This window comes from Aquila chrysaetos, chromosome 23 (genome assembly GCF_900496995.4).
Source record: "Aquila chrysaetos chrysaetos chromosome 23, bAquChr1.4, whole genome shotgun sequence".
NCBI classification, from domain to species: Eukaryota; Metazoa; Chordata; class Aves; order Accipitriformes; family Accipitridae; genus Aquila; species Aquila chrysaetos.
The window spans coordinates 12693926-12718419 of record NC_044026.1 but is presented as its reverse complement, the minus strand read 5'-3'; the positions used below and the strand labels follow the sequence as shown (position 1 = coordinate 12718419).

General features: G+C 42.0%; 1 protein-coding gene across 8 annotated transcripts; it reads left to right on the top strand.

Annotated features, from left to right (window-relative positions):
* Positions 1-739: 739 nt before the first annotated feature.
* Positions 740-24232, top strand: LOC115334539 (arylsulfatase H-like). Of its 8 annotated transcripts, none has more exons than XM_029998823.2 (13): positions 745-1110; positions 1295-1401; positions 3028-3238; positions 4104-4173; positions 5078-5218; positions 6033-6154; positions 7059-7181; positions 8685-9108; positions 10130-10266; positions 12114-12248; positions 15281-15443; positions 16464-16585; positions 22758-24232. In XM_029998823.2, exons 4-13 carry the CDS (start codon positions 4121-4123, stop codon positions 23126-23128), a joined length of 1791 nt encoding a protein of 596 aa, XP_029854683.1. In that variant the 5' UTR covers positions 745-1110; positions 1295-1401; positions 3028-3238; positions 4104-4120; the 3' UTR covers positions 23129-24232. The 8 variants fall into 8 exon arrangements, with proteins under 8 accessions (XP_029854687.1, XP_029854686.1, XP_029854683.1 ...); XM_029998822.2 differs by lacking the exon at positions 3028-3238 and adding an exon at positions 1612-1765 and having other exon boundaries at positions 746-1110; XM_029998821.2 differs by lacking the exon at positions 3028-3238 and having other exon boundaries at positions 746-1110.
* The last annotated feature ends 262 nt before the right edge of the window (positions 24233-24494 follow it).

Sequence of the window (24494 nt, the reverse complement as noted above, 5' to 3'; positions counted from 1 at the left end):
AGTGATCATGTGGTGAGAAAGATGTAAACAGTCTAGAAAGGCTGACAACATTTAAAGATCCATCTTTCCCAAGGCATAACATAAGCTTTGAGAAATATAATTTTTTCAAGAAAAATCTTTGCACCAGAAGCATCACAAGCTGTTAAGTAATCATACAAAATAAGTAGTATAGTCAAATATGTATGAGTAGAAGTAACCCAATTTGAAAACTTATAAAAATAACTGGGTATAAGTTCAAGGAGGTCAACAGATAAAAAAACCTGCTTCCAACCATGATTATCCCTGCTGTGTATTATACAAATCTGATAGCCTAAGCTGCTTCATCTTTCCACCTCACTGACTTCTACTGACTTCTCTAGAACGCAGTGTTAAATTCAGCATTCACCATGTTCAAATAACTTGGAGAACTAAAATGTCAACAAACAAATAGATGATAGCTCCTCTAAGTAATTGCTTAAGACCTTTCTAAGACCCTTTTGAAGGGTAAAGTGTATTGTAACAGAGTTAAGTTCTGAAAGAAGCGGGGGAATACTAAATTTTCAGTCATCGGGGTTGGGCAAAGAAAGTGCAATTAATATGTTCAGGACAGGTAGGTCTACCTTTCCTGTAAATGCAGCGAAGAAGAAAAGACAATGTGACAGAAGAAAAGGGGGCGGACAAGCTAGTCCTGTTATCCTGCCTGGAAGGCTGGAAAAGTAGGGTGGGAGAAACAAAACCCCAGGGCTCCGAGTACTGTGTTATTTTCTTTTGAGGCACTGAAATAGAGCAGTGACAGGCTTTATACAAATCTGCACAGGATTAACTGGATAGGGAATCTAGCAAAGGCAGTAGCCATGTTGTGCCAGTATTTCAAGAATAAGGACTTTGTTCTCTGCCTGGAATTCATGTAAAACCTGCGCGGCAGTTCCAGTTTGCTGGCGTTCCAGTTCGCTGGCGGCTGCTGGCGGGGATCCCAGGCGGTTTCTGTGCTGGAAACTGGGGGAAGGGAGAGTAAGAGGAAAAGGAGCAAGTCGCAGCCCGCTTCCTCCCACGCATCTTAGAGGATCAGGACTGCTCAGCGCACCAAGGAGCAAGAGGGATTTCAGAGCAAGAAGAATAATTGAGACGAGGGTTTGTTTTCCACATCGTTAAAAGGGGTTGGCCTTTTTTATTAGTCTTGATCACTTATTGTGGTGTACTAGCTTACAGAGGGAATTACTATCTGATGTTTTCCTGGATTTCTGTAAGTAACTCTGCTGATTTCTAGAGGCTGATGTTAGATTTATGGATTAAGTCATTTTTTTTCATTTAACAGCTAAGGAAACTGGACAAGCCCTAGGGCCCAGTACTGCGTTCATGACACTTCTAGCGATGTCAGTAAGAGCTCTGCTTTCAGAAGGAATCAGCCCCTAACACAAAAAGGTGAATATGCATATTTAAGTTGTCGTGTGGTTTTGTTTTGTTTTAAAACAAGTTTGATATTTTTTTCTTGCCCTTCAGTAAGGTTAGTGTTCCTAAAATGGCTTGCAGTAAATCAGGAAGCACTAATTTTAATCATGCCACTGCTATTGATATGAACACCCAAATATCTTTTAATACCACCACTGCAACTCCCTGGTTCAAAATTCATAGCTTTCCTAAGGGGCTGTACAAAGTCCCTGTCTACGTACCAACGTGCCTGCTGGGACCAGCTGGCTGTGCTGCATGAACCTGGGGGGAGAAAGCAGAAGGCTGCAGAGCTGTCGTACCAGCTTGGAAAGCTTATCAAGGCCCAAAGGAAATCAAGGTATTTCTTAGATGTCCAGCTCTGTCTAGTTCCTTTGCTCCACTACAGCTCACAAGGGCTGTGATGATCCTCAGCTAGTCAGCGTAGGCTGCAAATATTTTTCATTGCAATAGTTTTGGCTTAATCATGTACCCCAAGCCCTTTAAACACAACGCTGCCTACCAGTTGCTGGGAAGGCAGAGCTCTGCCTCCTTTGTTAAAGCAACGTACAGACGTTCCCCTTACAGGTAAAGACCAGAGCCGCTGCTAGTTCTTCCTTCTTGCCGTTAATGCCTTCATGCACTTGCCTGATCACCGCCTCAGCTCTGTCCTACGGGGCCACAGTTCATCGGGGCTTCGGGAGAACTGCTGTCAGGCTGTGATTCTGAGGCACCACTACCATACGAATAAAAGATTTGAGATCCTCGTAGTCCTTTGCTTCACATAAAAGCAGGCTGTATTACAAAGCATGATATTAGGCTTCTGCATGTGCATTTGCAGTGAGGTCTTGCTTCAAACAGCCAACGCATTGGGCCAGAGGGATCTTGCTGCTTCCCCATTAATACCCGACTCAGCCAGTGGGCAGGGAGGATGAGCTCTCAGCACTGCCTTTCAGGATCTTATCAATAGAGAGAGGAAGCATCATCAACCCTACAGAAAATTCCACAACTAACAGAAATCAAGCTTTTCTTTCCTTTTTTTTTTTTTTTTTTTTTTTTTTTTATTTATTTCCCATATGGTCTTAGCCATACCCAAAAAAGCACCTAGATGTTACTTGGAAAAATCATCAACAGACACCAGGTTCTGACTCTCTTTATACTATTTTCCTGGTCAGAATAACAGCATCTGCAATTTTTTTAACCTGTGGCTCATCCTCTGAAATGCATAGGGCAGGATTATACTCTGCTCTGGCCAGTTTCATATTCCACAGACATTCAAGGTAACTGTAACGCTTATGTACCAAAAAAGGCAGAAAAAAATTCTCTCAGAAAATGCTATATTTTTGCACTGGAGAACATGCTGATTTTGGAGGAAAAAAAAACCCCACAAGTCTTCCACCAGTCAAGATGGAACCTTTCAGTTCTCTGTGTTTAGAAGTGACTTTATACTTACAAATGTGCTTTTAGTTGTTATAGAAAGTAAATATTTTTATTGGCTTCAATCTGTTCCTTAATAGAGCTGACAACATCTTTGTTCTTGTGCTGGTTTGAAACAGAAAGAAGTGTGGAAAAGTAGGGATTTTGCATGAATGGGATATTTCAGATTTTTATCTTTTTTCACAGTGAAGGAATGAACGTCATCTCTAATTTACTTCAGGGTACACCACAAAGATGAGCATGTATGCCAGTCCCCGATGGAGCCGGTTTGCCACGTACTTCTGCATGACTGTTTACATGATTCCAGTGCAACATTTTCTGCAGATCCCTTAGTCTGTGGCCATTCACAAGGAAAAGGAGTGCATTTCCCAAGCCATTCTTTGTCCAAAGTGACTAGGTGTGCTCTTTTTCAGCAAGTATAGGAAATTGCTTCCACTCATAAAATTTGCCTTGCCAGAAAAAAATATTTAGAAACTGAAAGGTTATTTCTAGGTTTTTAAAGTCCAGGTTGAGTTCCTAGAGTTGGCAGGTAGAAAAACTGGCTTGTTAAATTTATAAATGGCATTAAGCTTTGAAGTCATGTAAGGAAATAATCATAATGATATTTATATTTCTGGACAGTTTCTAGTAACATTCAGATAGAAACACCTCCTTGAATGTACTAGATGGCATCCAAACCTAAGAACATTACAGTGCCTTCAGGATGGCTTTTCTTTGAGGTGTTTTTTGTAGTTTCAAAGCTCACAGTAAAGGTTAATTTCTTTTCCTGGACCTTAAAGATAATTTGAGGTTAAGTAAAAGTGAGATACTAGTTTTACTTATCATTACCTCATTCGTAAAACGGTGAAACCCTTCCTTTCAATGAACACCAACAGTTCTGTGCGTGTATTGAGTAATTCGCGCCTTTAAGGCTTGTTTAAAGCCATGGGCATTTAGCCTTTTTTCCGAACTTACTGGCAGCTGGGAACAGGCCAGATCTTGCAAAACTGGGTGCTGTGCTGCTTGACCTTCCCTGTCCTGGGCAGTGCCCTTTCTGCCTTGCAGTGTCCGTTCAGCGGGGCTCTGCTCCCACACGTTCGGGAAGGTAGGGACTGTCTAATCAAGCCCTAGTAGTTCAGCCCACCTCTGTTGTAGCCAGCCGCGGGCAGTGGCAATATGATTGCAGTAATGCAGGGCAGTTAATGACCAACCTCACAGACAAGATCACCACAGATATTGGGCTCTGATTTTTTTTTTTTTTTTTTTTTTTTTTTCCCCACCAGAATTTATGTGACCAACTATGTACCTGTTTCACACAAGGGGAAACCATGAAGTTTACCAGGGAAAGCAATGGTAAGAAAAGACATTTGTTGAGGGTCTTCCCTGACTTTTAAGTGTTGTGCTTAAGAAAATGTAAACAGATCTCTCTCTCCCTACCCCCCCCACCCCAGCCTCATTGAGAATCTAAGAGCAGCTAATGCAGGTTTACATCTATTGGTATTTCAAGGCCTTTTACCCTACTTTTATAGGACATGGAGGTTTAGGAGTATACGTAATATATAGTATAGTACATTTACTATGCATTTATCATATTGCAGTATCTATTAATGAACTAGCAGTCAGTAGATATGTTCTAGCATATGTATTTTATTTCAGGTGAACATCTGTAAGGTGCCTCTTGCAAACACCTTGAGCAACTAAGATGTGCTGAGATATTCTTAGGGTCTTCTAGGGTGATAACCAAGTTTAAGCCCATTGCTGCAACCTTCCTTTTGCAGATGGTCCCATGGCTGAAGCAGCACTTTCCAGATGCTGTGTGTAGCACTGGGTACAATGGATGCAACAGTCAATCCATGACCAGCATGCCTCCACACCAACCACCACCATGCTCCTGTTCCACTCGTTCCAGGAGCCTTAACAGAAGTGTCCTACACCCCCGTACTAAGGGGTGCCTCAGGAGACTTGCAAGCACCCAACCGCTCATTCTGGTGCAAACGTCTGCTGAGATCAGTGCAAACCTCGATAAAGGAATGCACACACAAAATTCCTGTGTGAAGAAAAAGAAAAAAAAAAAAATTAGTGGTTTTAGAAAACTCAAGAACTTTTGTAAATATTCTGGAGCTCCATCTGCTGGCAGTATTTGGTAGCTGTTTGCATCTATAAGGAGTCCTCATAAATCTTTAAGAATAATAGTTTAAAGTCTATTGTAAAGCTTATAAATGTTTTTGTAATGTTACCTCTTTACTTTTAATTTCAGGAACTGCCTAAATACTTGGCTAATTTTATGCTTGTTTCCAAGAACCTGTGTTTCAAATCCTTCAAAACCCAATTTTTTACTGATACTGGCTGATGATCTTGGTATTGGAGATGTGGGTTGCTATGGTAATGATACAATAAGGTAAGAATGTATTCTACAAAATAAATTATCCCTTCCTGGTGAAGTTCAGTGGAAAAAACACTGATGACACTTAATATTAGAAAATTCATTATTAATGGATTAGTTTATCTAGATACACTTCTTTTCAAACCATGTATAAAATAAATGTTCTACAGTAATTCAGACTGGAGTAATAATTATACAGGCATGCTTGAGCAACTTTCTTGGACTTCTAATGCAGTCAGAACTTTGTGAATGTGTCTGTGCGCGGTATTTGTCAGGCATGTGTATAATTTATAAATGTCCACAACTCCAGGGTTGAAATATGGAGGACTGAATTAGGATTTAATATCAGCTAACAACTCTAGTAGGCTTCTTATGAAATGATATCTCAGTCTGTGATATATTTATCCCTAGTGCAGTTATCAATCTGTATATAGACTGATTGATAGAATGATTGTGTATATTTATGCTGTGTTTACTCAACTTATTATAGTCTTGGAAATTGTGTTGTACTGTATCTATTAATGGAACCTTTTTCACTATGCTGCATGAGCTTTTGATGTGGGATAGACCTGAAATACCTTTCCTTTTATTGTTGTTGGTCTTTTTCCTTTTTAGTTATTAATAAAAACACAGGTATACATGGAAAATTCATTCCTAAGGAGTCAAGGTATCTCAAAAAATATATAACATAGAGCTTTCCTAGTTGAGTTGTAGATAAACAAAGAGTTTTGTAAATTTGATAGTGACATCCTAGACAAAACTAGGAGGAGTGGGATACCATGAACTTCTGTGTAATACATTTTATCAGAGATGGGATCTTTCTCTTTAGGACCCCTAACATTGATGGCCTGGCAAAGGATGGAGTGAGACTTACTCAGCACATTGCTGCAGCTGCTGTCTGTACTCCAAGCAGAGCAGCTTTCCTGACTGGCAGATACCCCATCAGATCAGGTTGGGCCTCTCTCTAATGGTTCACTGCAGTTCGTCTAGCCACTATTGCTATTAAAAATCCTCTTAAATAAATAATTTTAAAGATTAGTTAATCTAAGGATTTGGGGTCTCAGTGAGATGGGCAAAAATAAAGGTGACTAGATTTAGTGATTGATCCCCACATAAAGCACATTTAATGTGGCTAAATGACAGTACAGAAATGGATGAAAATCCAAACAGCACAAAGCAGCCAGAGGTAGAAACATGAAGAAAATTGCATAAACTTATATTCAGTGGTATTAAGATCACATTAAGTGTAATATTTTGAATATCCTGGCAAACTTTTTCAAAGTGAAATATGTCAGACTGTGGAATAGTTCTCAACAATAATGTTGTTTAAAACATTTAAATCACTCACACAGATTTACTTCAGCTGTGTAAATTAATGATAGAAAACTTCAGCCACGGCAGTAATAACCAGTGTAGCTCCTCTGATGTGATTCTGACTTGCTAAAGGAGAAATGTAATCACGAACTGTACGTTTCACAAGTGTGTACTCCTGACTCTGTAAGCCTTTTGTTCTACAAAAAAAAAACTTACTCCCCCTCTCCTTTTTTTTTTTAACACTATATCGATAGAGCTTTGGTTGTAAGAGGTTGCCTGATGTCCAAATATAGGCATCTCAGTTCCATTTGTAGACACACCAGCATAGCTGAGGCATTGGCATTGGACTAGCAGATGGCATGGGACTTGGAGGAGACATCCTTCTGGGGGTCAATCAGAATATCCCAGCGCATACTAAATGGCTTATAAAAAGGCACTAGGCTTAGGCAACTGAGTCCCATTCATTAGAAAGAACAATTTGAGAAGACTGAAAATCTGAAATCTGGCTTGGTTTATTTTAAAGACTGTTATTCCTCTCTAGGCATGGCATCCGGCACTCAACGGCAGGTTCTTTTTTGGAACGGGTGTTCTGGTGGGCTCCCACCAAATGAAACTACTTTCGCCAGAATACTGCAGCAGCAAGGTTATTCTACAGCACTTGTAGGTATGAGACATAGCGACTTGCTGCCTTTTCATTGCTTGTAATTCAAATGAGGCTGCTTCTGTAGGATCAGTTAAACTGGAGTTTCTTGTATGCATAACATTCAAAATCAGCAGGGTTTTTTAGAATGTCATCCACAAGCCCCAATGTCAGCACAGTGTATCTGATAAATCCAAAATGAGGATCTATAGAATACATAGATGTACACTGCAAACAGAAGTAAATGCAAAGGAAAGAATCTTGTTTGCCCAGTAGAGATTGTTTTAGGAAGAACCAACAGAGATATTCACTGATCCATTAGAACAGGAAAATATTGTCTGCCAGCTGGTACCCAGACACCACAGTGGTCTTGATTACATCTGGTGACTAGATTTTCTGTTATTTATGCAGCCTGCTTGTTATCACAGTTAAGACCCTAAAAGTGCCTTCATTTTCTGCAAAAGCAACTCTGCAAAAAAGCTGAGATAGTTCCACTGACTTCAGTGGAACTTGAATCAGAATACATGTTCAAGAAAATCCTACTAACTCTGCTAATTTTGCCTGAACAGCAATTAAAGGATGTGTCTTTCAAGCACACACCCCCCCCCCCCCCCCCCCCCATTTTTAAACTCTTTTGATGTAGTCAAAGGTATCGTGTGCTTAATTGTAGTTACTGTGATTTTCACACCTCTGCTCAGCTCTGGCACACTTAAGTGTCATTTAGTTCCTAAATTGAAGTGAGTCTTAGTGATGTACCAACTGCACACAAGCCTGTGTAAGGGGATGAACTTTCCCCAGCTCACTGCAGTCTGGTATAGCTTATACTGTAAACTACATTCATATACATGAGCACAGAACTGGTTAGCAGTTCTCAGAAGTTACTTGTCTAGCTAATAGCCCCTAAGCCCATGGTTATAGACTGTCTGTCCTTCAATGTCAGGATAATTACACTGCTCTGTAATATGACTTCATTAAGGTTATCAGTATATGACATATTCTGATATGTGCAATTGTACTGGATAATTGCAATGGCCTATTTTTGCTACTCATTTTAGGATGAATATAGACACACAGAGCCAGTATGTACACCACCTCCCCAAAATTTGTTCTTGGACTGTGAAGGTCAGATAGAACTTGTGTGTAAATTAGTTCATAGTTTTGCATTTGGCTGTTTCTTTTGGCACAAGGGTTTTTCCAGTTTCTCCCCATCAGGCTACCTATTAATGAATGGCTACCTTATATGAAGAATAATAAGCACCAACTATTGCAACCCTATTTGTTCTTATTCAGCGAGGCATCCGAGTTGGACCATTGCCCTACGTGGAATTTTAACAGATAGGTGAGGAAAACCAGCTGTGCTAGGCAGATAAAGTGCCAATGCATGATTGCTCCCTGAGAGTCTGTCCCCATTCCACACCAGCTCCTCCCTTGGCTGCATCTTAACTGAGGAGTGCAGCCAACCTATTAGAAATACAGGCATCAAAAACTAACAATGTTGGATTTAAGATCTTTGTTTTATGTTTCCAGGGAAGTGGCATATGGGTGTAAACTGCAAATCCCGCCATGATCACTGCCACCATCCTTTAAATCATGGCTTTGATTATTTTTATGGCATGCCTTTTACCCTTTTGAACGAGTGTCAAGGCACAGATGACCCTGAACTGGCCAAGTCTTTGCAAGATACATATTGGCTTTACACACAGGTGATCATCCTTGCTACGCTTACTCTTTTGATTGGAAAACTTACCAATTTATTCTCAATAAAATGGAAAATAATCATATGTCTGGCCATCTGTGGTCTCCTGTATTTCATCTCCTGGTTCTCCAGCTATGGCTTCACCAAGTACTGGAACTGTATCCTGATGAGAAACCATGGTATCACTGAACAACCAATGAATCTAGAAAAAACTACTTCTAATATGCTGAAGGAGGCAGTTTCATTCATTGAAAGGTAACCAACAAAAATTTTATTGCATTTCAAGGATTTTAAAAAATAATGTGATTACTGTGTCAGAGACCACTGGGTTAGGCGGCTGGCATGCTGAACTGCCTGTCCTGATGCTGGCCAATAACTTGTTCTTTTCTGGCATCCCCCTACCTGCCAGCATCCAACTGCTGTCCTTTGTCTTCTACATAACTTGTCAGCTCGACAGGAAAAGGATGATGATATTTTTGTGTGTTTATGTTATGTTAACCTGAGGGGTCCTGGCCAAGGACTGGGTCTTCTGCCAGTAGGAACAGAAAAATTGTCTTAGCCTGATGAATAGAGTGTCATAAGAAGTGTCATATGAAGTTAATATTTTGCAAACAGGGTGATAGTGAGTTTTGTTTTGTTCTCCAAGGGTGTCCTTCATTTAAAATACTATCAGTAGCCTCAACTGGCATCGAACAATCCACTAAGTCTTTAAAAGTATTCATGTGTTAAGTCTGGGCATATCCCTGAATAAGATTATACTATTCCTGTCAGGGTTTTTTTAAGGGAAATTGGGGGTAAGATAAATCTCTTCTGCAAAACTTCAAGCATAGATAATCTCAGGTTCCTAGGACATCCTGCCTGGCCTGTGGGTGCAGTGTCATGTTTGCCTCTTCCATGAGGATGTCTCAGATGCTCAGTGACATCCATGTTAATTTTAAGCAAGCGAGTCCTATTCTCCTTGCCTCTGAGAGTGTGTCAGTATTTTGGCTGTGAACTTTCTTAGTAATTTATTTAATTTTCTACACGTCTAGTTTGGATCCAGAAAAAGAAAGGGCCCATTACTATTTTGGTCTTAATACAGAACTAAAATCTTCGAGGGGTGTTTTAATCCCCTCTGTCTCCCAAAACCTCAAAAATGCAAAGATGTCAAAATCAAAAATTTTTTGTTTAGACCACAATAATAACTTTTATTGAGATAGTCACTACAATACCACTGTTCTATTTCAGGTTGAGTGACAGTTTACAGAGAAATGACTATTGTTTTCTTTTATTTCAGAAACAAGCATAGGCCATTTCTTCTCTTTGTTTCCCTTTTACATGTTCACACCCCTCTCATTACCACAGAGAAGTTTCAGGGAAGAAGCAGACATGGCCTGTATGGAGATAATGTAGAGGAAATGGACTGGATGGTGGGTAAGTGGTGGTCTTGAAGAAAATCCATCATTTATTTGAATGTGGAAAAGAAATTAATTAAAGGGGTGGTCACAGAACTCCCTTTTTGCATATGTAAAAAATGAACTTGCCTTGGATATGCAGTTAGCTCCAGAGATTGCCATACCATTACTGCACCTCTTTTTTTTTTTTTTTTTCTCTTTCTTAAGACGAAAGCTCAAACCTTTCTTGTAAGGATTTGTTCTTTTTCTTTTTTAATCACCACACTTCTGTGCTGCAGTGTTAAATGCAGTCAAATAATCAAATGTGTGCTTGATCATGTTGTCAATCAAAATGTATGACATTTCTCCAGCTCTGTCTAGTCTCAGAAGATATAAGTGGTGCTGCTGCTGAATATTACATTATATGGTGGTTGTTTTATGTACTTGCTCATTTTTGTCAAATAATAATCCTTGGAGCAGAAACCAGAACTTCTTCCTAGCCCAAAGGCCAAGTTTAAAAGTTATGGAGTTTCACTTAACAAATTGTGTGAAGTCACCACATCATGAAGACTCGCTTAGGTCTAAATCTAGGCTCCAAGCGCCAATTAGGTCTTTAAACCCAAGCCTTACTTAGTTGCTCCTTTCTGCTTCAATGGGAGGGAGGGAGATAGCTACTGTTTGTATTTAGTCAAAAGTGAAGACCCTACTGACAAAGTATTCACCTCCTGCCTAGGCCAAGATTCAATCCCTGAACCTTTTCTTCTTCCAGTAACCATGTTTACAAAATTGTGTTCTAAGAGGAGCCTGATTGCTTCTGATGGGCAGGCTGAGAACTCTTGCAAGATCCAGTTGAACCAGAGGAATCTGCCATGCTCCTCTTCCAAACTTTTGACACCAGTCACCTTCAGGCACAGGCTACATGAGCACTGCTGGATAGCAGAAGTCCAATAGTGTAAGGAACATGCCGTGTATAGGCCAAACAGGATGGCAGCTAGTAAGGACTGAAGTCTCCAGGGTTGGACATCTAAGTAAGAGATTTGGGGTCTAATCCAGAACCAATAAGCCTAGATTCAATCTAAACTCTTTTTGGGGGAAGGTGTCTATTTTTGGTTAAGGTCAATAAGTAGTTTCACCAAGGAGACGCAGAAGTCTGTAAAGGAGAAGAGATTGAGCAAAAGAGCCGATCACTGGCTTATACTTTTTCCTTGTGTACTTCAGCTTTTGCTGCTGCTTCTGTAGCTATGGAAGCTGTTCTTGGCGAATATATTTGATGCATCAGGTAATGAGGACAAGCAATCAAAGATAAATCACATTCTGTATAAATATTTGATGCTATCAGTACTGAAAACATTCCTTATGAAGTTAGGTTTGAATTACAGTCTGTGAAGTTTTTACTGCTGACATCAGGAGATTTTGGTTGATAGTATGCAGCCTGATCTCAGAGTCCTTGTTCAGTTCCTGGTGAGACACAGCAGTTTTCTATGATTAGGAATCTAGGCAGCATGATTATTTAAGCTTTTCAAGATGTCTGAGGCTACACAATGGAGACAATCCTTGACTCAGAAAATTTACAGCATACAGCTGATGGTATTCTGAGTAGCTTGAATAAAAGAATCATTCATTTAAATTATTTTCCAGTTGGTTTTATTTTTTATTTTCCTTTTTTATAGACACTACAAACAAATTTTGGACACATTCAGCAGCTTTATGTTGGGCTCTTATTATTTCTGTAATGCAGGAGTACTCTTTGCATTGCTTGTGGTAGCTCACAACAGAACTCATTCAGGTAAATGGAAAGATTCGGTCTTCACTGAATTTTGAGTCAAGACCTAAAAAAATCTGACTGCATCTCCAGACATAATTATGATTTTTTTGCTTTGTTTATAGGCAGGCTTCTGGATGTTATTGACAAAGAAGGCTTGAAGAATAACACATTCGTTTATTTTGCATCTGATCATGGAGGATCCTTAGAGGCTCACAGAGGAAATGCTCAGTTGGGTGGATGGAATGGGATCTATAAAGGTAAAATTTTGGTAGTGTCTACATGCATAAGACTTCCTCTTAAAAAGAAAATGATAGAATAAAATACATCCAGATAGACTATATTTACTAAGATATATGCTGGGATGATAATCTTGGATTGTAGGGCTGGAGGAAATTCAGGGCATCAGCTATTCATCTTTCAGCCGCCAGACAGGATCACTTTCACCAAAGCTACCCCTGACAGCTATATTGTCTAACCTATCCTTAAAGACCTTCAATGATTCCACAGATAATCCAGTTTTGATTGTCTGTCCTACTGGAGAATTTTTCCTGGTACTTACCTTTGATTTCCTTGCTGCAGTTTAAGCAACAGATCTTGCCCTGTTCACCAATCTACAGAGAAGAGATTCTTCCTTTCCTCCTTACAACAGCCTGTTGTTGCAAGGTCATTATGTATTTCAATGCTATTGTGTTCCCCCTCATTCTTTCTTTCTTTAGGCTCCACTATGTTCGTACCTCCTTCTAGTTCCATGTTGTCTTTAAATATCGTAAGCATACTATCTACTCCATAACCCAAAGAACTACTTGGAAATGTTGTAGTATCATAGAATATCTCAAGTGGGAAGGGACCCATAAGGATCATCGAGTCCAACTCCCTGCTTCTCACAGAACTACCTAAAACTAAACCGTATGACTAAAAGCATCGTCCAGATGTTCCTTGAACTCTGACAGGCTTGGCGCTGTGACCACTTCCCTGGGGAACATGTTCCAGTGACCGACTACCCTCTCAGTGAAGAACCTTTTCCTAATGTCCAATCTGAACTTCCCAACGCAGATCCAGAACACACTGCTTGGAGTCTCACTTGAAACAGCCTTCTGTTTTTCACAGTAGACCATTATCTATGTCAACACTGGCAGATATCATGATGACTATTTTCTTGATATAGTTTTCCAGTTTGTCATCTATCATATAGAATGAGAGTCTAGAAACATCTATGACTGCCTTGCAACACAGTGTCAAAAGGTCTACGGAAATGAAGATCTATCATATCTCTTGCATGTGCTCCCTCCAGACTGCCAAGCCTCGAAAAGCCACTGTGACAGCTTGGGCAGCTTGGCACTTACTGTATAATGAAGCCTGAAAACTGCTCCTGTCACTTATTTCCCTATGGAAGAAGATTCAGGTGCCTTGACCTTGCTCAGCATCAAAATGCACACTGTAGTAGTAAGTTACTTGATGAGCCACACAAGCTATGTTTGATACAGCTTGGATCTCATCCAGGAACAATCCTAAATGCTAAATTAGCTTTCAGTTATGGATATGAAGTTTTCATACCAGTAACAGATGCAAAAAGGCCAACAGGCTCACTTGAATAGCTCAGAACCTAACTCAAGGAATTCAATTCTACTAGCCTAACACAAGTATATTAGTAACAGGAGAGTCCGGAGAGGAAACCTGGATGTCACTAGGCAGAGATTTCAGTATGAGAGGACAATGATGAAATCATGCCTGCTTAGAGAGGACACAAGAGGAGACAGAATTTCAATTTAGATATTAGTAACAGAAAGGCATTCCCATTTATGTCCACATACAGCAGAACAGGGGGCATCCCAGTGAAACTAACTAGCAACGACTCAAAAAAGATTAAAAAATTCAGTTTAATTCATAAGTATCTGTGGAACTCGCTGCTGCTGCTAACAGGATATTAAAAACAAGAAGATAAGATAAGCCATGCATGTGAATAATGAGAACAGCCACTAGTGCATAACAAAGCATGAGATACCGTTATCTTACATAGCACAAAGATTATTGCACAAGCAGCTGGACTTGCCCTGTTTATGATCCATCACACCACCCTGGCAGCCTTTAAAACTAAGCTCTGGGAACCTTGCCTCTCAGCTGTAACTATGAGCACATCTCCTCCATAGCAAAGTCCAGCATTACTTAGCAAAGCCAGAGGCTAGTATAAACCACTGTTCAACTGCTGATTTATTAGCTGAGCTAATAAACTAGCTTCAAGTTTTGTTTGCCAATTTGCCTACAATGCTTTCCAGCAATGACTCCTTGATAGGAGGAATAACAGAGCAAAGGTCATGTAGGTACCTGAGCTTCAACATTTTGCAATTTTTGTTTCCCAACTGGACCCTCAACTTGGAGTTCTGGCTTTAAAGCACATTGTTTCATTAATATCCTTGACATCTATAATTCATACCTGTAATTAGTTAATGGTTCTCACTTTGAAATACTATTCAAAACAATGAATATTTTGACTTGCAAGAGAGCCAATACATGGAGCACAGAATTTAGAAGACGACTAGAGGGAATGCAAGAGAAACTAAGTTAAGAAAGACTCTTTGGATTACCTCAAGACAACTTCAACAGAAATGTAGGTGGAAAGTCTTCACCACTGTGGCATATTCAGAGCACTCCCCTATTTACTGCATGGGTTCTGCACTCTTCCATTGGGGACCACCTCAGTGCTTCCCTGGGACTGTAAACTCCTGGAGGGTGATCAAACATTATCCTAATTCCCCTCACTGCTCTCCAGGACTGCAAATCATTTCATAATGTTCCTGCTGCCTCTGACTGTGAACTGTCTGACAACCAAGCTGGCCCTGTGTTAATCCCCCTTCCTCAGGCACCAAGCGGGGCTGCAACCTCTATTCCACTGACACAAAGTCAGATTTTGCTTTTTATTAATAATAGACTTTTTTTCTTGGGCATGTTATTAGGGAGTGTGGAGATTATTCTCAGATATGACATTCAATTAACATTATGGGTCAGAATGTCAGAGGGTGGAATTGTTTCTCTTCTGCCAAAAATGCTGCTTAGTGGTGGGTTGCTATATGTGCCACCCAAGAAAGCAGTGTAAAATAAAGAGGTTAGTAATACTTATTTTTGAAAGTAGAATTTGCATTGGAGTCATTCTACTGTTCTCCAGGATTTAGTGTGTTTTCATTAAAGTTGTTTGAATATTCTAAAAGTTTTAAAACCTTTTATTATATATGCATGATAAGCATCTAATATCTTTCATTCTTTTATCTTTTTTTGGTACTCTCCCCTCCAACAGGTGGAAAAGGAATGGGAGGCTGGGAAGGAGGGATCCGTGTCCCAGGAGTAGTTAGATGGTCAGGAACATTGCCTGCAGGGACAGTTATCAATGAACTGACAAGCCTTATGGACGTTTTCCCAACAGTGGTTCACCTGGCTGGAGGGGCAGTGCCTCAGGACAGGTACAAAGGTGGCTTCATAAACCATATTTGCTCCCCTTTCTTGATTTAGATATATAGTCAGCTTCTATGTCATGCATCCTAACAGCCACAGGTTAAATTCTGTTTTTCTTAACCAGGCAATTCTCTAACTTTCTTTCTGTGTAGCTTTCCCCATCTTGTCTGCTTATATGGAAAAGGCAAAGGAAAACAGTATGTTTTATCAAGGGTTGTTTAGCTAATTCAGTTTTCTAATCACTAAAAGGCATCCTGGTTGATGTGGGACACTGGGATGACTGTAAAAAACCCAAACCAAACCAAAAACCACAAACAAAAACCCCTCTTTTAATCTTACTCTTTATGAAAAATGCACAGATCATAAAGCTGTTTGGTCCTGTTGGAATGCTTAGACAGGCCCTTTCCAAGAAGGAAGGTTCTTCATGAGTAGGGAAGGTGGAGCAAACAGCACATAGCCTGCATTTGGCTGCCAGTACCTGAGAAGTCACTTCCTCAATAGTAAACAATTTGTAGCATCTACATTAGACTCCTCTAAAGAACACAAGAAAGCGGGGGTGGCTAAGCCATTTGGGCAAAAAGCATAAAAGTACTGGAGGTGTGTAACTAAACCAACTGTTGGTCAATGCAGTAAGTGGCGCTTTTTTGTTTTGTTTTTACAAAGCCTCAAGCTCACAGAGCTATCAGTGACTTCGGTGACATCCATTTTGGGGAGCAAAATTAAAAGCTGTGAACCATGCCTTCACTATGGTTATCACTCCCAGGAAAATTACAGTCATGGTAATTTATCTCCCCAGGCAGGATGTGTGAACTAGCTGTAATTGCAAAAACTGCTAGTAACTGCTAATCACTGGTCTCCACCCATCCACACAATGAAAAATCTCAGGGCTCAATAGCTCAACAGTAGCTTGGTTTAGAAATGACACTTGAAATCTTTAATGCTGCATACATGGAGAGCGAGTACTGCTCGCACTCCAGCTGCAGACTGAAATTCTTAAGCAGTCTGTTGACTCCGGTCCTCTCCATCAGGGCAATCGACGGGTGCACCTTGCTGCCTTTGCTGCAGGGAACAGTTCAGCACTCCGAGCACGAGTTCATGTTTCACTACTGCGGTGTGTTTCTGCATGCAGTGCGGTGGCACCAAAAGGACAGTGAGTATAACCATCCCCCCTCCTGCTGATCAGATGATGTAATGACCTTTAGCTTCCAACAGAGTATCACATAAAAACATATGTATGTGTATCTGAATAATCTGTTTATTGCCTCAAACTCTCAGTTCTTCTGCAAGGTGCAGAAAGCCTTTGTTGTCAGCTGTCCTGCCTTGCCTTGAGATGAAGGGTTTTGCTTCCTGGGTAGCATAGCTTCAAGAAATTTCCCTGTTGCTGCAGCATTTCTATCGCTTTTGCTGCAAAAACATTCAGGATCAGCTTTAGTGCAAGATTGAAGAAAAGGAATTGCACACACAAGGTCTTTATCTTAAGTAGTAGTTTGTTTGTCTTCAATAGCCCTCTCATTTGTTTCTGTTTTTCAGCTGCGCCATTAGACAAGCTGACTGCAGCTGTAATGCTTTCCTGAGCTTTCAACAGGCACCCAATCTTTGCTGATGTCACCCTCCATTACAGTGTAAAAGAGAACAGGCCAGTGGCTGGTAGTTCTGTCCTTATTCCTGCTTGGAATGGAGGATGGCATTTGTATAACCAAACACAGGTGCCTGGGTCTGAGCTTGGTTTACAGTCACTGAAGAGATGCAGATGTTTACAGGGTGTGACTCACCTCCTTCTGATTAGCACATCTGGGCTAGATCAGTCATGCCTGTTTCTCTCCCCTGACTAAAAAGGGAGCTGAGACAGACCATATCAGATATAAAAATCACCCTTATATTAACTTGAAGTTAGTTGAGATGAATTGCACCTTCTGTGACTGGATGACGTGACAGTAAGTTGATGAATTCATGGGGATACTGTACTTGGGTTTTTTCATTCTGCATATGTGGAGAAATGCAGGAGCTGATGGAGTAGGCTATGCCTACTCATCTTCCCATCCTTCAGAAACTTGAATGACCCCCTCTAATTTTTGTTTTGCTTTCCCTATCTGTGAAGTGAGAGAATTACAAAGTTCTTGAGACCTCAATTAGATAACAGTTACAAATGCTAGGGCATTCCACCATCAGCAGCCATTCACATTCAGCTGGTACACCGACAAGGAGCTGGCTCTTCAAAGAGCACTTTGCTGACCATGGGGTGAGAGAATGTTAGGCATCCCAGCAGGAAATCCTTCTTATGCCACAGTGTTAACTAGGTGATCTTTCTTGTGCCTGTTTTTATTTCCTTTCTGATACAATGACAGTATCAAGTACAGATAGTATCAAGCCAAGAATCTACTTGCTCAGTGAACACTTGAAGACTACAAAACTTACCTGTGCTTGCAAAAATTTCAAAATTGACCTCTCTGTTCCCCTAGATACACAGGAAAGAATCAGGATAACGGCTGAGAACTTTGCTGTCTGTCTTGTTGGCAATAAATAAATACATACCACAGTTGCAACACCAAACTCTTAGTCATGCTGCCAGTTTAATCTTGAGATCAGGGCCCTTGTTGTCACACCACGTTCAACAGAAGCAGGACTCCTGCGCAGGAAGTCACTGCGCTCAGCTGACAGGAAACATGGAGGAAAGGGACGAAGGACTAAATGTGAGGATATGATGCCAGGTGCTGTGGTGGAATTTTTAGGTTCTTGATCCCCATAGATAAATCTGGGTACTTCATTTAAGGAAAAACATGTAAGCTATAGAAGCCATACAGTACTTGAGGAGCTAATACCTTCAGGGTGAGATCCAGACCAACCTGTGCACTGGTCAAGGAGCTATATTGTAGAAAATGCTAAGTACAAGGGTGTTTCATAAATCCAGCTCTTCCGTGGAGTGGAACACCTTCAAGTCCTCTAGGGAAGGTTTTGTTTTTTTCTCTTGGGACTCCTCATTCTCTATATCCTCTGGAGCAAAGATGCTGGTAACATTTTGTCCAAGAACTAGGAAAGGGATTGTTCCTTAAAAAAAAAAAAAAGGGGGGGGGGGGGGGGGGAGAAAGAAAAGGGAAAGAGTACTGCAACTGCCGATCTTCTGTGTGATAGCAGAGTGGTAAGGCCTTCGCCACCCCACCAGGGCTGCTGCAATGGGGCAGAACCGCTGCAGAGCTGGTGCTTGGCCCCGGCACAAGCAGGCGGGCCTGGTCTCGGCAGCTCGGGGCCTTGCTGCTTCCCCCGGCTGGGGAGCTGGACGCCCTGATACCACCACGGCTACGAAACGAGGTGATCCCAGGGAGGGAGCCACACTTGAAGCACGTGCTCCAGGCCAACGTGGTGGCTGTCTCAACTAATTATTTAATTCCTTCCTCCTTAATCAAAATGTATCTTCTCTGAGTGAGGCGTAAACCACCGCTCTGCATCTTTGCTCTTCCTGGGTCCGTTGGGCCTCGCGATTAGTTGAGCCCACCCCACAACTTAACCCTTTCAGCGCCCGGTTTTAGTTCGTTAGGGGTCATCATCTCCCTCCGTTGCTGCCGCAGCGTCTCTTCTACTAAGCACATTAACGTGATTAAAACACGGAGGAGAACGCCCGGCCGCGAAGGCCGCAGCCGCGGTGCCGCGCCGCTCCCGCCTCAGCCGTCCCGCGGCACCGGGCGGGGCCGCGCTCCCCTCAGCCGCCGCCAGGGGGCAGCGCGGCACCGCCAACCGCCACAACCGCCGCGCGGCCGGCGGCGGCGCCAGTCGGGCGGGAAATGGACGCCTCGGAGGAGGCGGAGGTTATGTTCTTTAAAAAAAAAAAAAAAAAAAAAAAATGAAGTAAAATAAAGTCTCCCTGGCTCTTCGGCGCAGGTAGCTGCTCCGCTTTTCATTGTCACACCTCGAGGGGCCCTGTATGAAAAAGCCACCCACAGGTTTGGGCACACAGGAGGAGCACGGCCAGGCCCCTCAGCGCCAGGAGCCCTCGCCAGGCCCGGCCACGGGTAGCGGCTTCATTTCCAAAGTCGTGTCACCACGGGTGCCCACCTGAACCACATCCCGAGCTCCGGACCAGAGGTTGGAGCTAAAAGCACCAGCAGAGATGGACAGGGCCCTAACCGCAGGGAGCGCGGCAGATGGAGCCCGCAATAGCCTCCACAGTGAGAGTCACTGCTTTGAACCTCTCTCCCCCTGTACCCAATACTCAGCAGACCACGGAGTTAGAGACTGGCCATGAGCTGCCACTAAAGATGTGAGACCCCGATTCACTGGACACAGACTGGTGCTAAGCTGGTCCCACCCCAGAACCACCAGTAGCTCCAGGTGCTTGATCACATCTAACCCTGAGCCCATTCACATCTCCGCATTACCTAAAGCGGAACAGCTGTCAGAAACTTAAACCTCTTATGCCTCTAAATCCACCACTATTCTTAGAGATCTATCTCAATTTCTTTTTAATACATATATTTTCTGTACAAAGAAAGCCTTCTCTGACTGCAGAGACTCCTGGAAAAAATTCCTACTAGAGGAATCATGCTGCATGTCCCTAGTGAAAGGCTAAAGGCATACTCCATCAAGGTATGAGGTTGAAGAACTGCTTTTTGGGTTTAAAGACTGCTGCTCTCCTTACCTCCCTCTCAGTTCTTGTTCTCCTAGGTTACAATTTTAGTTCAGATCAGCAGCATGCTTTTGAAGCAAACCCCTCTTGAGCGTATCCCACTCATGCTTTGGGTTGCATTGCAGAATGGGCTTGGAGATCTTGACTTCAGTTTGAATGAAACTAAACTGTAAAATAGGCTCCAGGATCATACCTAATATGTTTTAATTACTAAAAGATGGTGTGGTAGATAGATAGGACCAGACAGGAGTTAGTTAGCTCCCAGTAAAACAAACAGCCCCAGACAAACACAGCATGGTGTGTAAGCCATCAATAACTGTTCTGCTCTACAGATCAGTTTCTAATAGGCTGCACTACCTGTAACATAGACACAGGTACAATATGCAGATGCAAGGTGCCTTTTGTGTTCCTGTGAAGCCACAGGAACAGCTAGATGTCTTATGCATGCCTTTCTACAATTTTCCCATCGAAACACAACTGCTCATGGCAAGGGAGTTGAAAACAATGGGATGTTCTGCATATAAAAGACTGGCTAATCAAGTATTACCATATGGTTCAGTTTTCAGCCAAGCCAGAAATTCTGATTCTTTGCTCCAACTGCCATTACTTCTGACTGGGCTGACAGACTTTTTAGAGTCTGTTTTAGCTCATTTACAAGTATATCACGTTCATATTACATATTTATTGTCTGTTTACTTCTATCTATTGGACAGGCTAGATATGAAGCCATTGTGTCTTGATGTCACCCAGGCAGGACCCATCAATTAAGCCCTTCACAGCAGCCAGAAGAATCCTTTGTCTATATGTTAAAGAGCCCTTTCCTCTACCACAGCACAATAAGGCTTATTAGTGACACTCCATTTCTTTCTGCTCGTTAAACTGATTGATTGTTACCAGATGGGTTTGAGAGATGTTTGGATTGAAGAAGCAGGTTTCCTTTCCCTTGGACATATTACATTAACATGTTGCCCTAAAATTCACACAGATCCTTCAAATTCTGTCAGAGCTACTTCAGTAGCAAATTGCATATCCCTCTTTGCCTCTTGGCAATGACTGAAACCCCTGCTGCTTCCATCACCACTGATTTCTACCACCTTTTTTTTTTTTTTTTTTTTTTGATCCCTCTGTAACCCAGCTGTCTACGCAGCTCACCAACACAGGTTAATTACGATCAGACTCACTGTATCCTTCCAAATGAACTAACAAGGAGCTGGCTCTCTCCTGCTCTGCAACTCTAGTAATTAGTTGCAGCTGTGAAAAGTGAGTGTTAAAATTTTGCAGAATCAGAACAATTCTCCTCAGACACTCTACACTCACTTCTCTGAACTGCCTTACAGTGTGTAAGTTATGAGGGATTCAGCTCAACTATTAATGGAAAAGAATGACTAGTTAGTTTGGTTTTTCTGAACACGGATCACAAATTCCTACGTATAGCTAGGTAAGTCTACCTGTCCATCTCCTATTTATCTATTAAATGGTCATTTTAGCAGTACCACAATAGCACTGTCACGTCCCAATATCTCAGGACAATGACTCAGGTTTGCCAATTCCCAGGTCAGGATTAAGGTGAAATGACACCAGGGATCCTTTAACTCACAAAACTCACCTTTTATTCGCTCAGAACAAGAATTGGCATGCCTACCACAAAAACTGGTATGCTCACAACAAAAATTGGCATGAAACCATGTCAGTAAACTGCGTAACATGTGCTAACCATGCATCACCAAACATATAGTACAGGCCTTGCTTATCTGGGGCTCAGTTTGGGGAAGACAATAAGGAGATCCCTCCCGTTGAGTCCCGAGGTTCAGAGCAGACCCCCTTGCTTTCCAGACTTGTTCTCAGAGAGGAGCCCAGGGGCGGCTGGATCTGCTCTTAGTCCCAGACTTGGTTTACGTTTAAAGGGATGAGGTGTAGGGATTATGGAAAAGGGAGAGAGAGAAGAGAAGGATTTCACCGGTCCTGGGTCCAGCGTTGGTCCAGTCAGCCAAGGGGTCCAGTCCTGGTGGGCTTGCGCACCCGGGGCTTCAGTTTGTGTCCTTTTATCATCCTTGCCCCTCCTTCGGGTGGGCACTCGAACTCATTAGGCTAATTAGGTAGCCTTTGGGCCCTGGGCTTGGGGGTCATTTGGGAAATAGCTTCCCCTTCCCTGCATGGTGATCTTTTGCCATACACGGTGAGCTGCCCTGCTCAGCACCTCAGAGCAGGGAGCTGTGTACCCTCCAGCCTGCCCTGCCCCTCCTGTTGCCGATGGGTGCTGATCGGCTCCTTTTCACCGGGGGTTCCTTGCTGGGCAGAGTTCCTTGTTATGGAGAGTCAGTGGTTAAGCAGAACTTGCCCCACCACAGTGTTTGAGTCATTAACTCCTTCAGTCTCTCACACTCCCCAAGTGGCATGTAGAGTTTTACAGGGACACAAGAAAGTGGTAGAGACTCCCTCTGCACTCAAAATATTAGACGTAATCATCCACATAGTGTATATGGCCCTGCATGTACCCAGAGCCCAGGTGTGCCCGTGAGCCACAAAAACCACTGTGAATCCCTGCCAGCTCCCAAAAGAGCCTTTCCCCCATATGTGACAACCACGACATAAGCTTGCCCTACAAATGGCAAAGCAGATCACTTAAAACATGAACCAACCTTTCAGGGACCTCCCCTGACTCCAAATGCCATTAAGTTGTTCCAATGTGCTTCTTCTGTGACAGGTGGCACCGTATGGAAAGCTCATTATGCTACTCCAGTATTCCAACCAGAAGCCTCTGGGGCCTGTTTTGGAAGAGGAATTTGCCCATGTTTTGGGGATGGTGTAACCCATCATGACCCTCCGCTGCTGTTCAATCTCTCACAAGATCCTTCTGAGGCAAATCCTCTACCAGCCGACACTGAGCCCTTGTTTGACACTGTAACAAGGAGAATAGGAAAAGCTGTGGAAGAGCATCGCAAGACACTGACTCCAGTCCCACAACAGCTGTCTCCTTACAATAATATATGGAAGCCGTGGCTGCAGCCATGCTGTGGCACATTCCCATTCTGTTGGTGTGATGAAGAAAACAACAAAGTACATGGCATGCTTTAATACCAAAATCAAAGTACAGTTAGCTTTAGAACAGCTAATAGTTTTCACATTCACGTGACTACAGTCATACAGAGATATGGGTCAAATTACACCGGAATAACTGAAAGGGCCATGATTGATGCTTTTTATTCAAACTTTTTTCTTACCTGCAGAAATTCAATAAGCCTCTAGTTTAAAAAAAAAAAAAAAAAAAAAATTAAAACTGCTCCAAACATATTCCACCTATGGGTCACCTCTATAATCTATCCCTCGAGTGCATAATTCTGGATCAAATACACAAATAAATGAAACAAAATTTTTCCTTACTGATATTCAAGTAAATTATGAATGATAAGAAAGCAAACTTTAATTGCAGCTGTTTGTATGGATAATATGCTCGTTAAGGCAATAGGACTGAGCCCAAGAGGGGATCTCCATTCAGGCCTTATCTTTTTAATGAAAAAACCTGTCCTGTATTTAAAAAACACAACTGCACATTTAATTTGGAAACATACCAAAACACATTGGCCTCTAAGAAATAAACACCTATTAATTTACAGCAATTTTTTCCCTCATCTGTACATTCATTTATCTGTCATGTAAGAATTCCCAGGAGAAACTGAACTGACGAGTATGTTTTAAAAATTAGGTAGCTAAAGTTATCATCTCAAGTTCAGCAGCGAAGTATCTAGCTATTCTGAAATGTTAAACCGCAGCAATTCCTACTGACATACATTTTCCACATTAAGTCATCTCACTTGCGAGGGCATTGAAAATCATCACCCAGCTGCCTTGACAAGATAGGTCCCAAATTTCATGATCTGCGACACCAATTCCTAAGCTGCATATCCCCACTTGAGTGTTAATGCTCCTGATTTCAAAAGAGTCCTATTATGCCCTACGAAAAATGTGCGCTATTTTTGTGAGACAGCACTTTGTTTTAGTAGGAAGTGTTAAAAAATTCACTGCACACACTAATCACTTCAGCGTACAGGTCATCTTCCCCAAGCCAAGGAAGTGTCAGCGCTCTGTACAGTCATTAGGGAAGGGGAGGGAATTAAAATATCTAATCCTCTCTTGCTGCCCTCAGGTTAAATAAATTCATCTCTCAATACATAATCCTAACCATGCTCTTGTGGGGTTTTGTGTCCAATCCGATTTTTAAGCAGAGGTTCCTGCATTTTCTGCCTCAAAAGTAGATTGTGTGCCAGAGACTCAGATTCAAACTTCTAAGCCTTCCTGAACACTGCGTATTCACTCCTACCACACAGCTAAACGTCACCAAGATTTTAAAAGTAACAAGAGACAGTAAGAGCAGCACAGCAGGTGCTTCAGCTGACTTGCTTCCTTAAAGCTAGCCACCTTGCAGAACCACACCAGTGCAGCT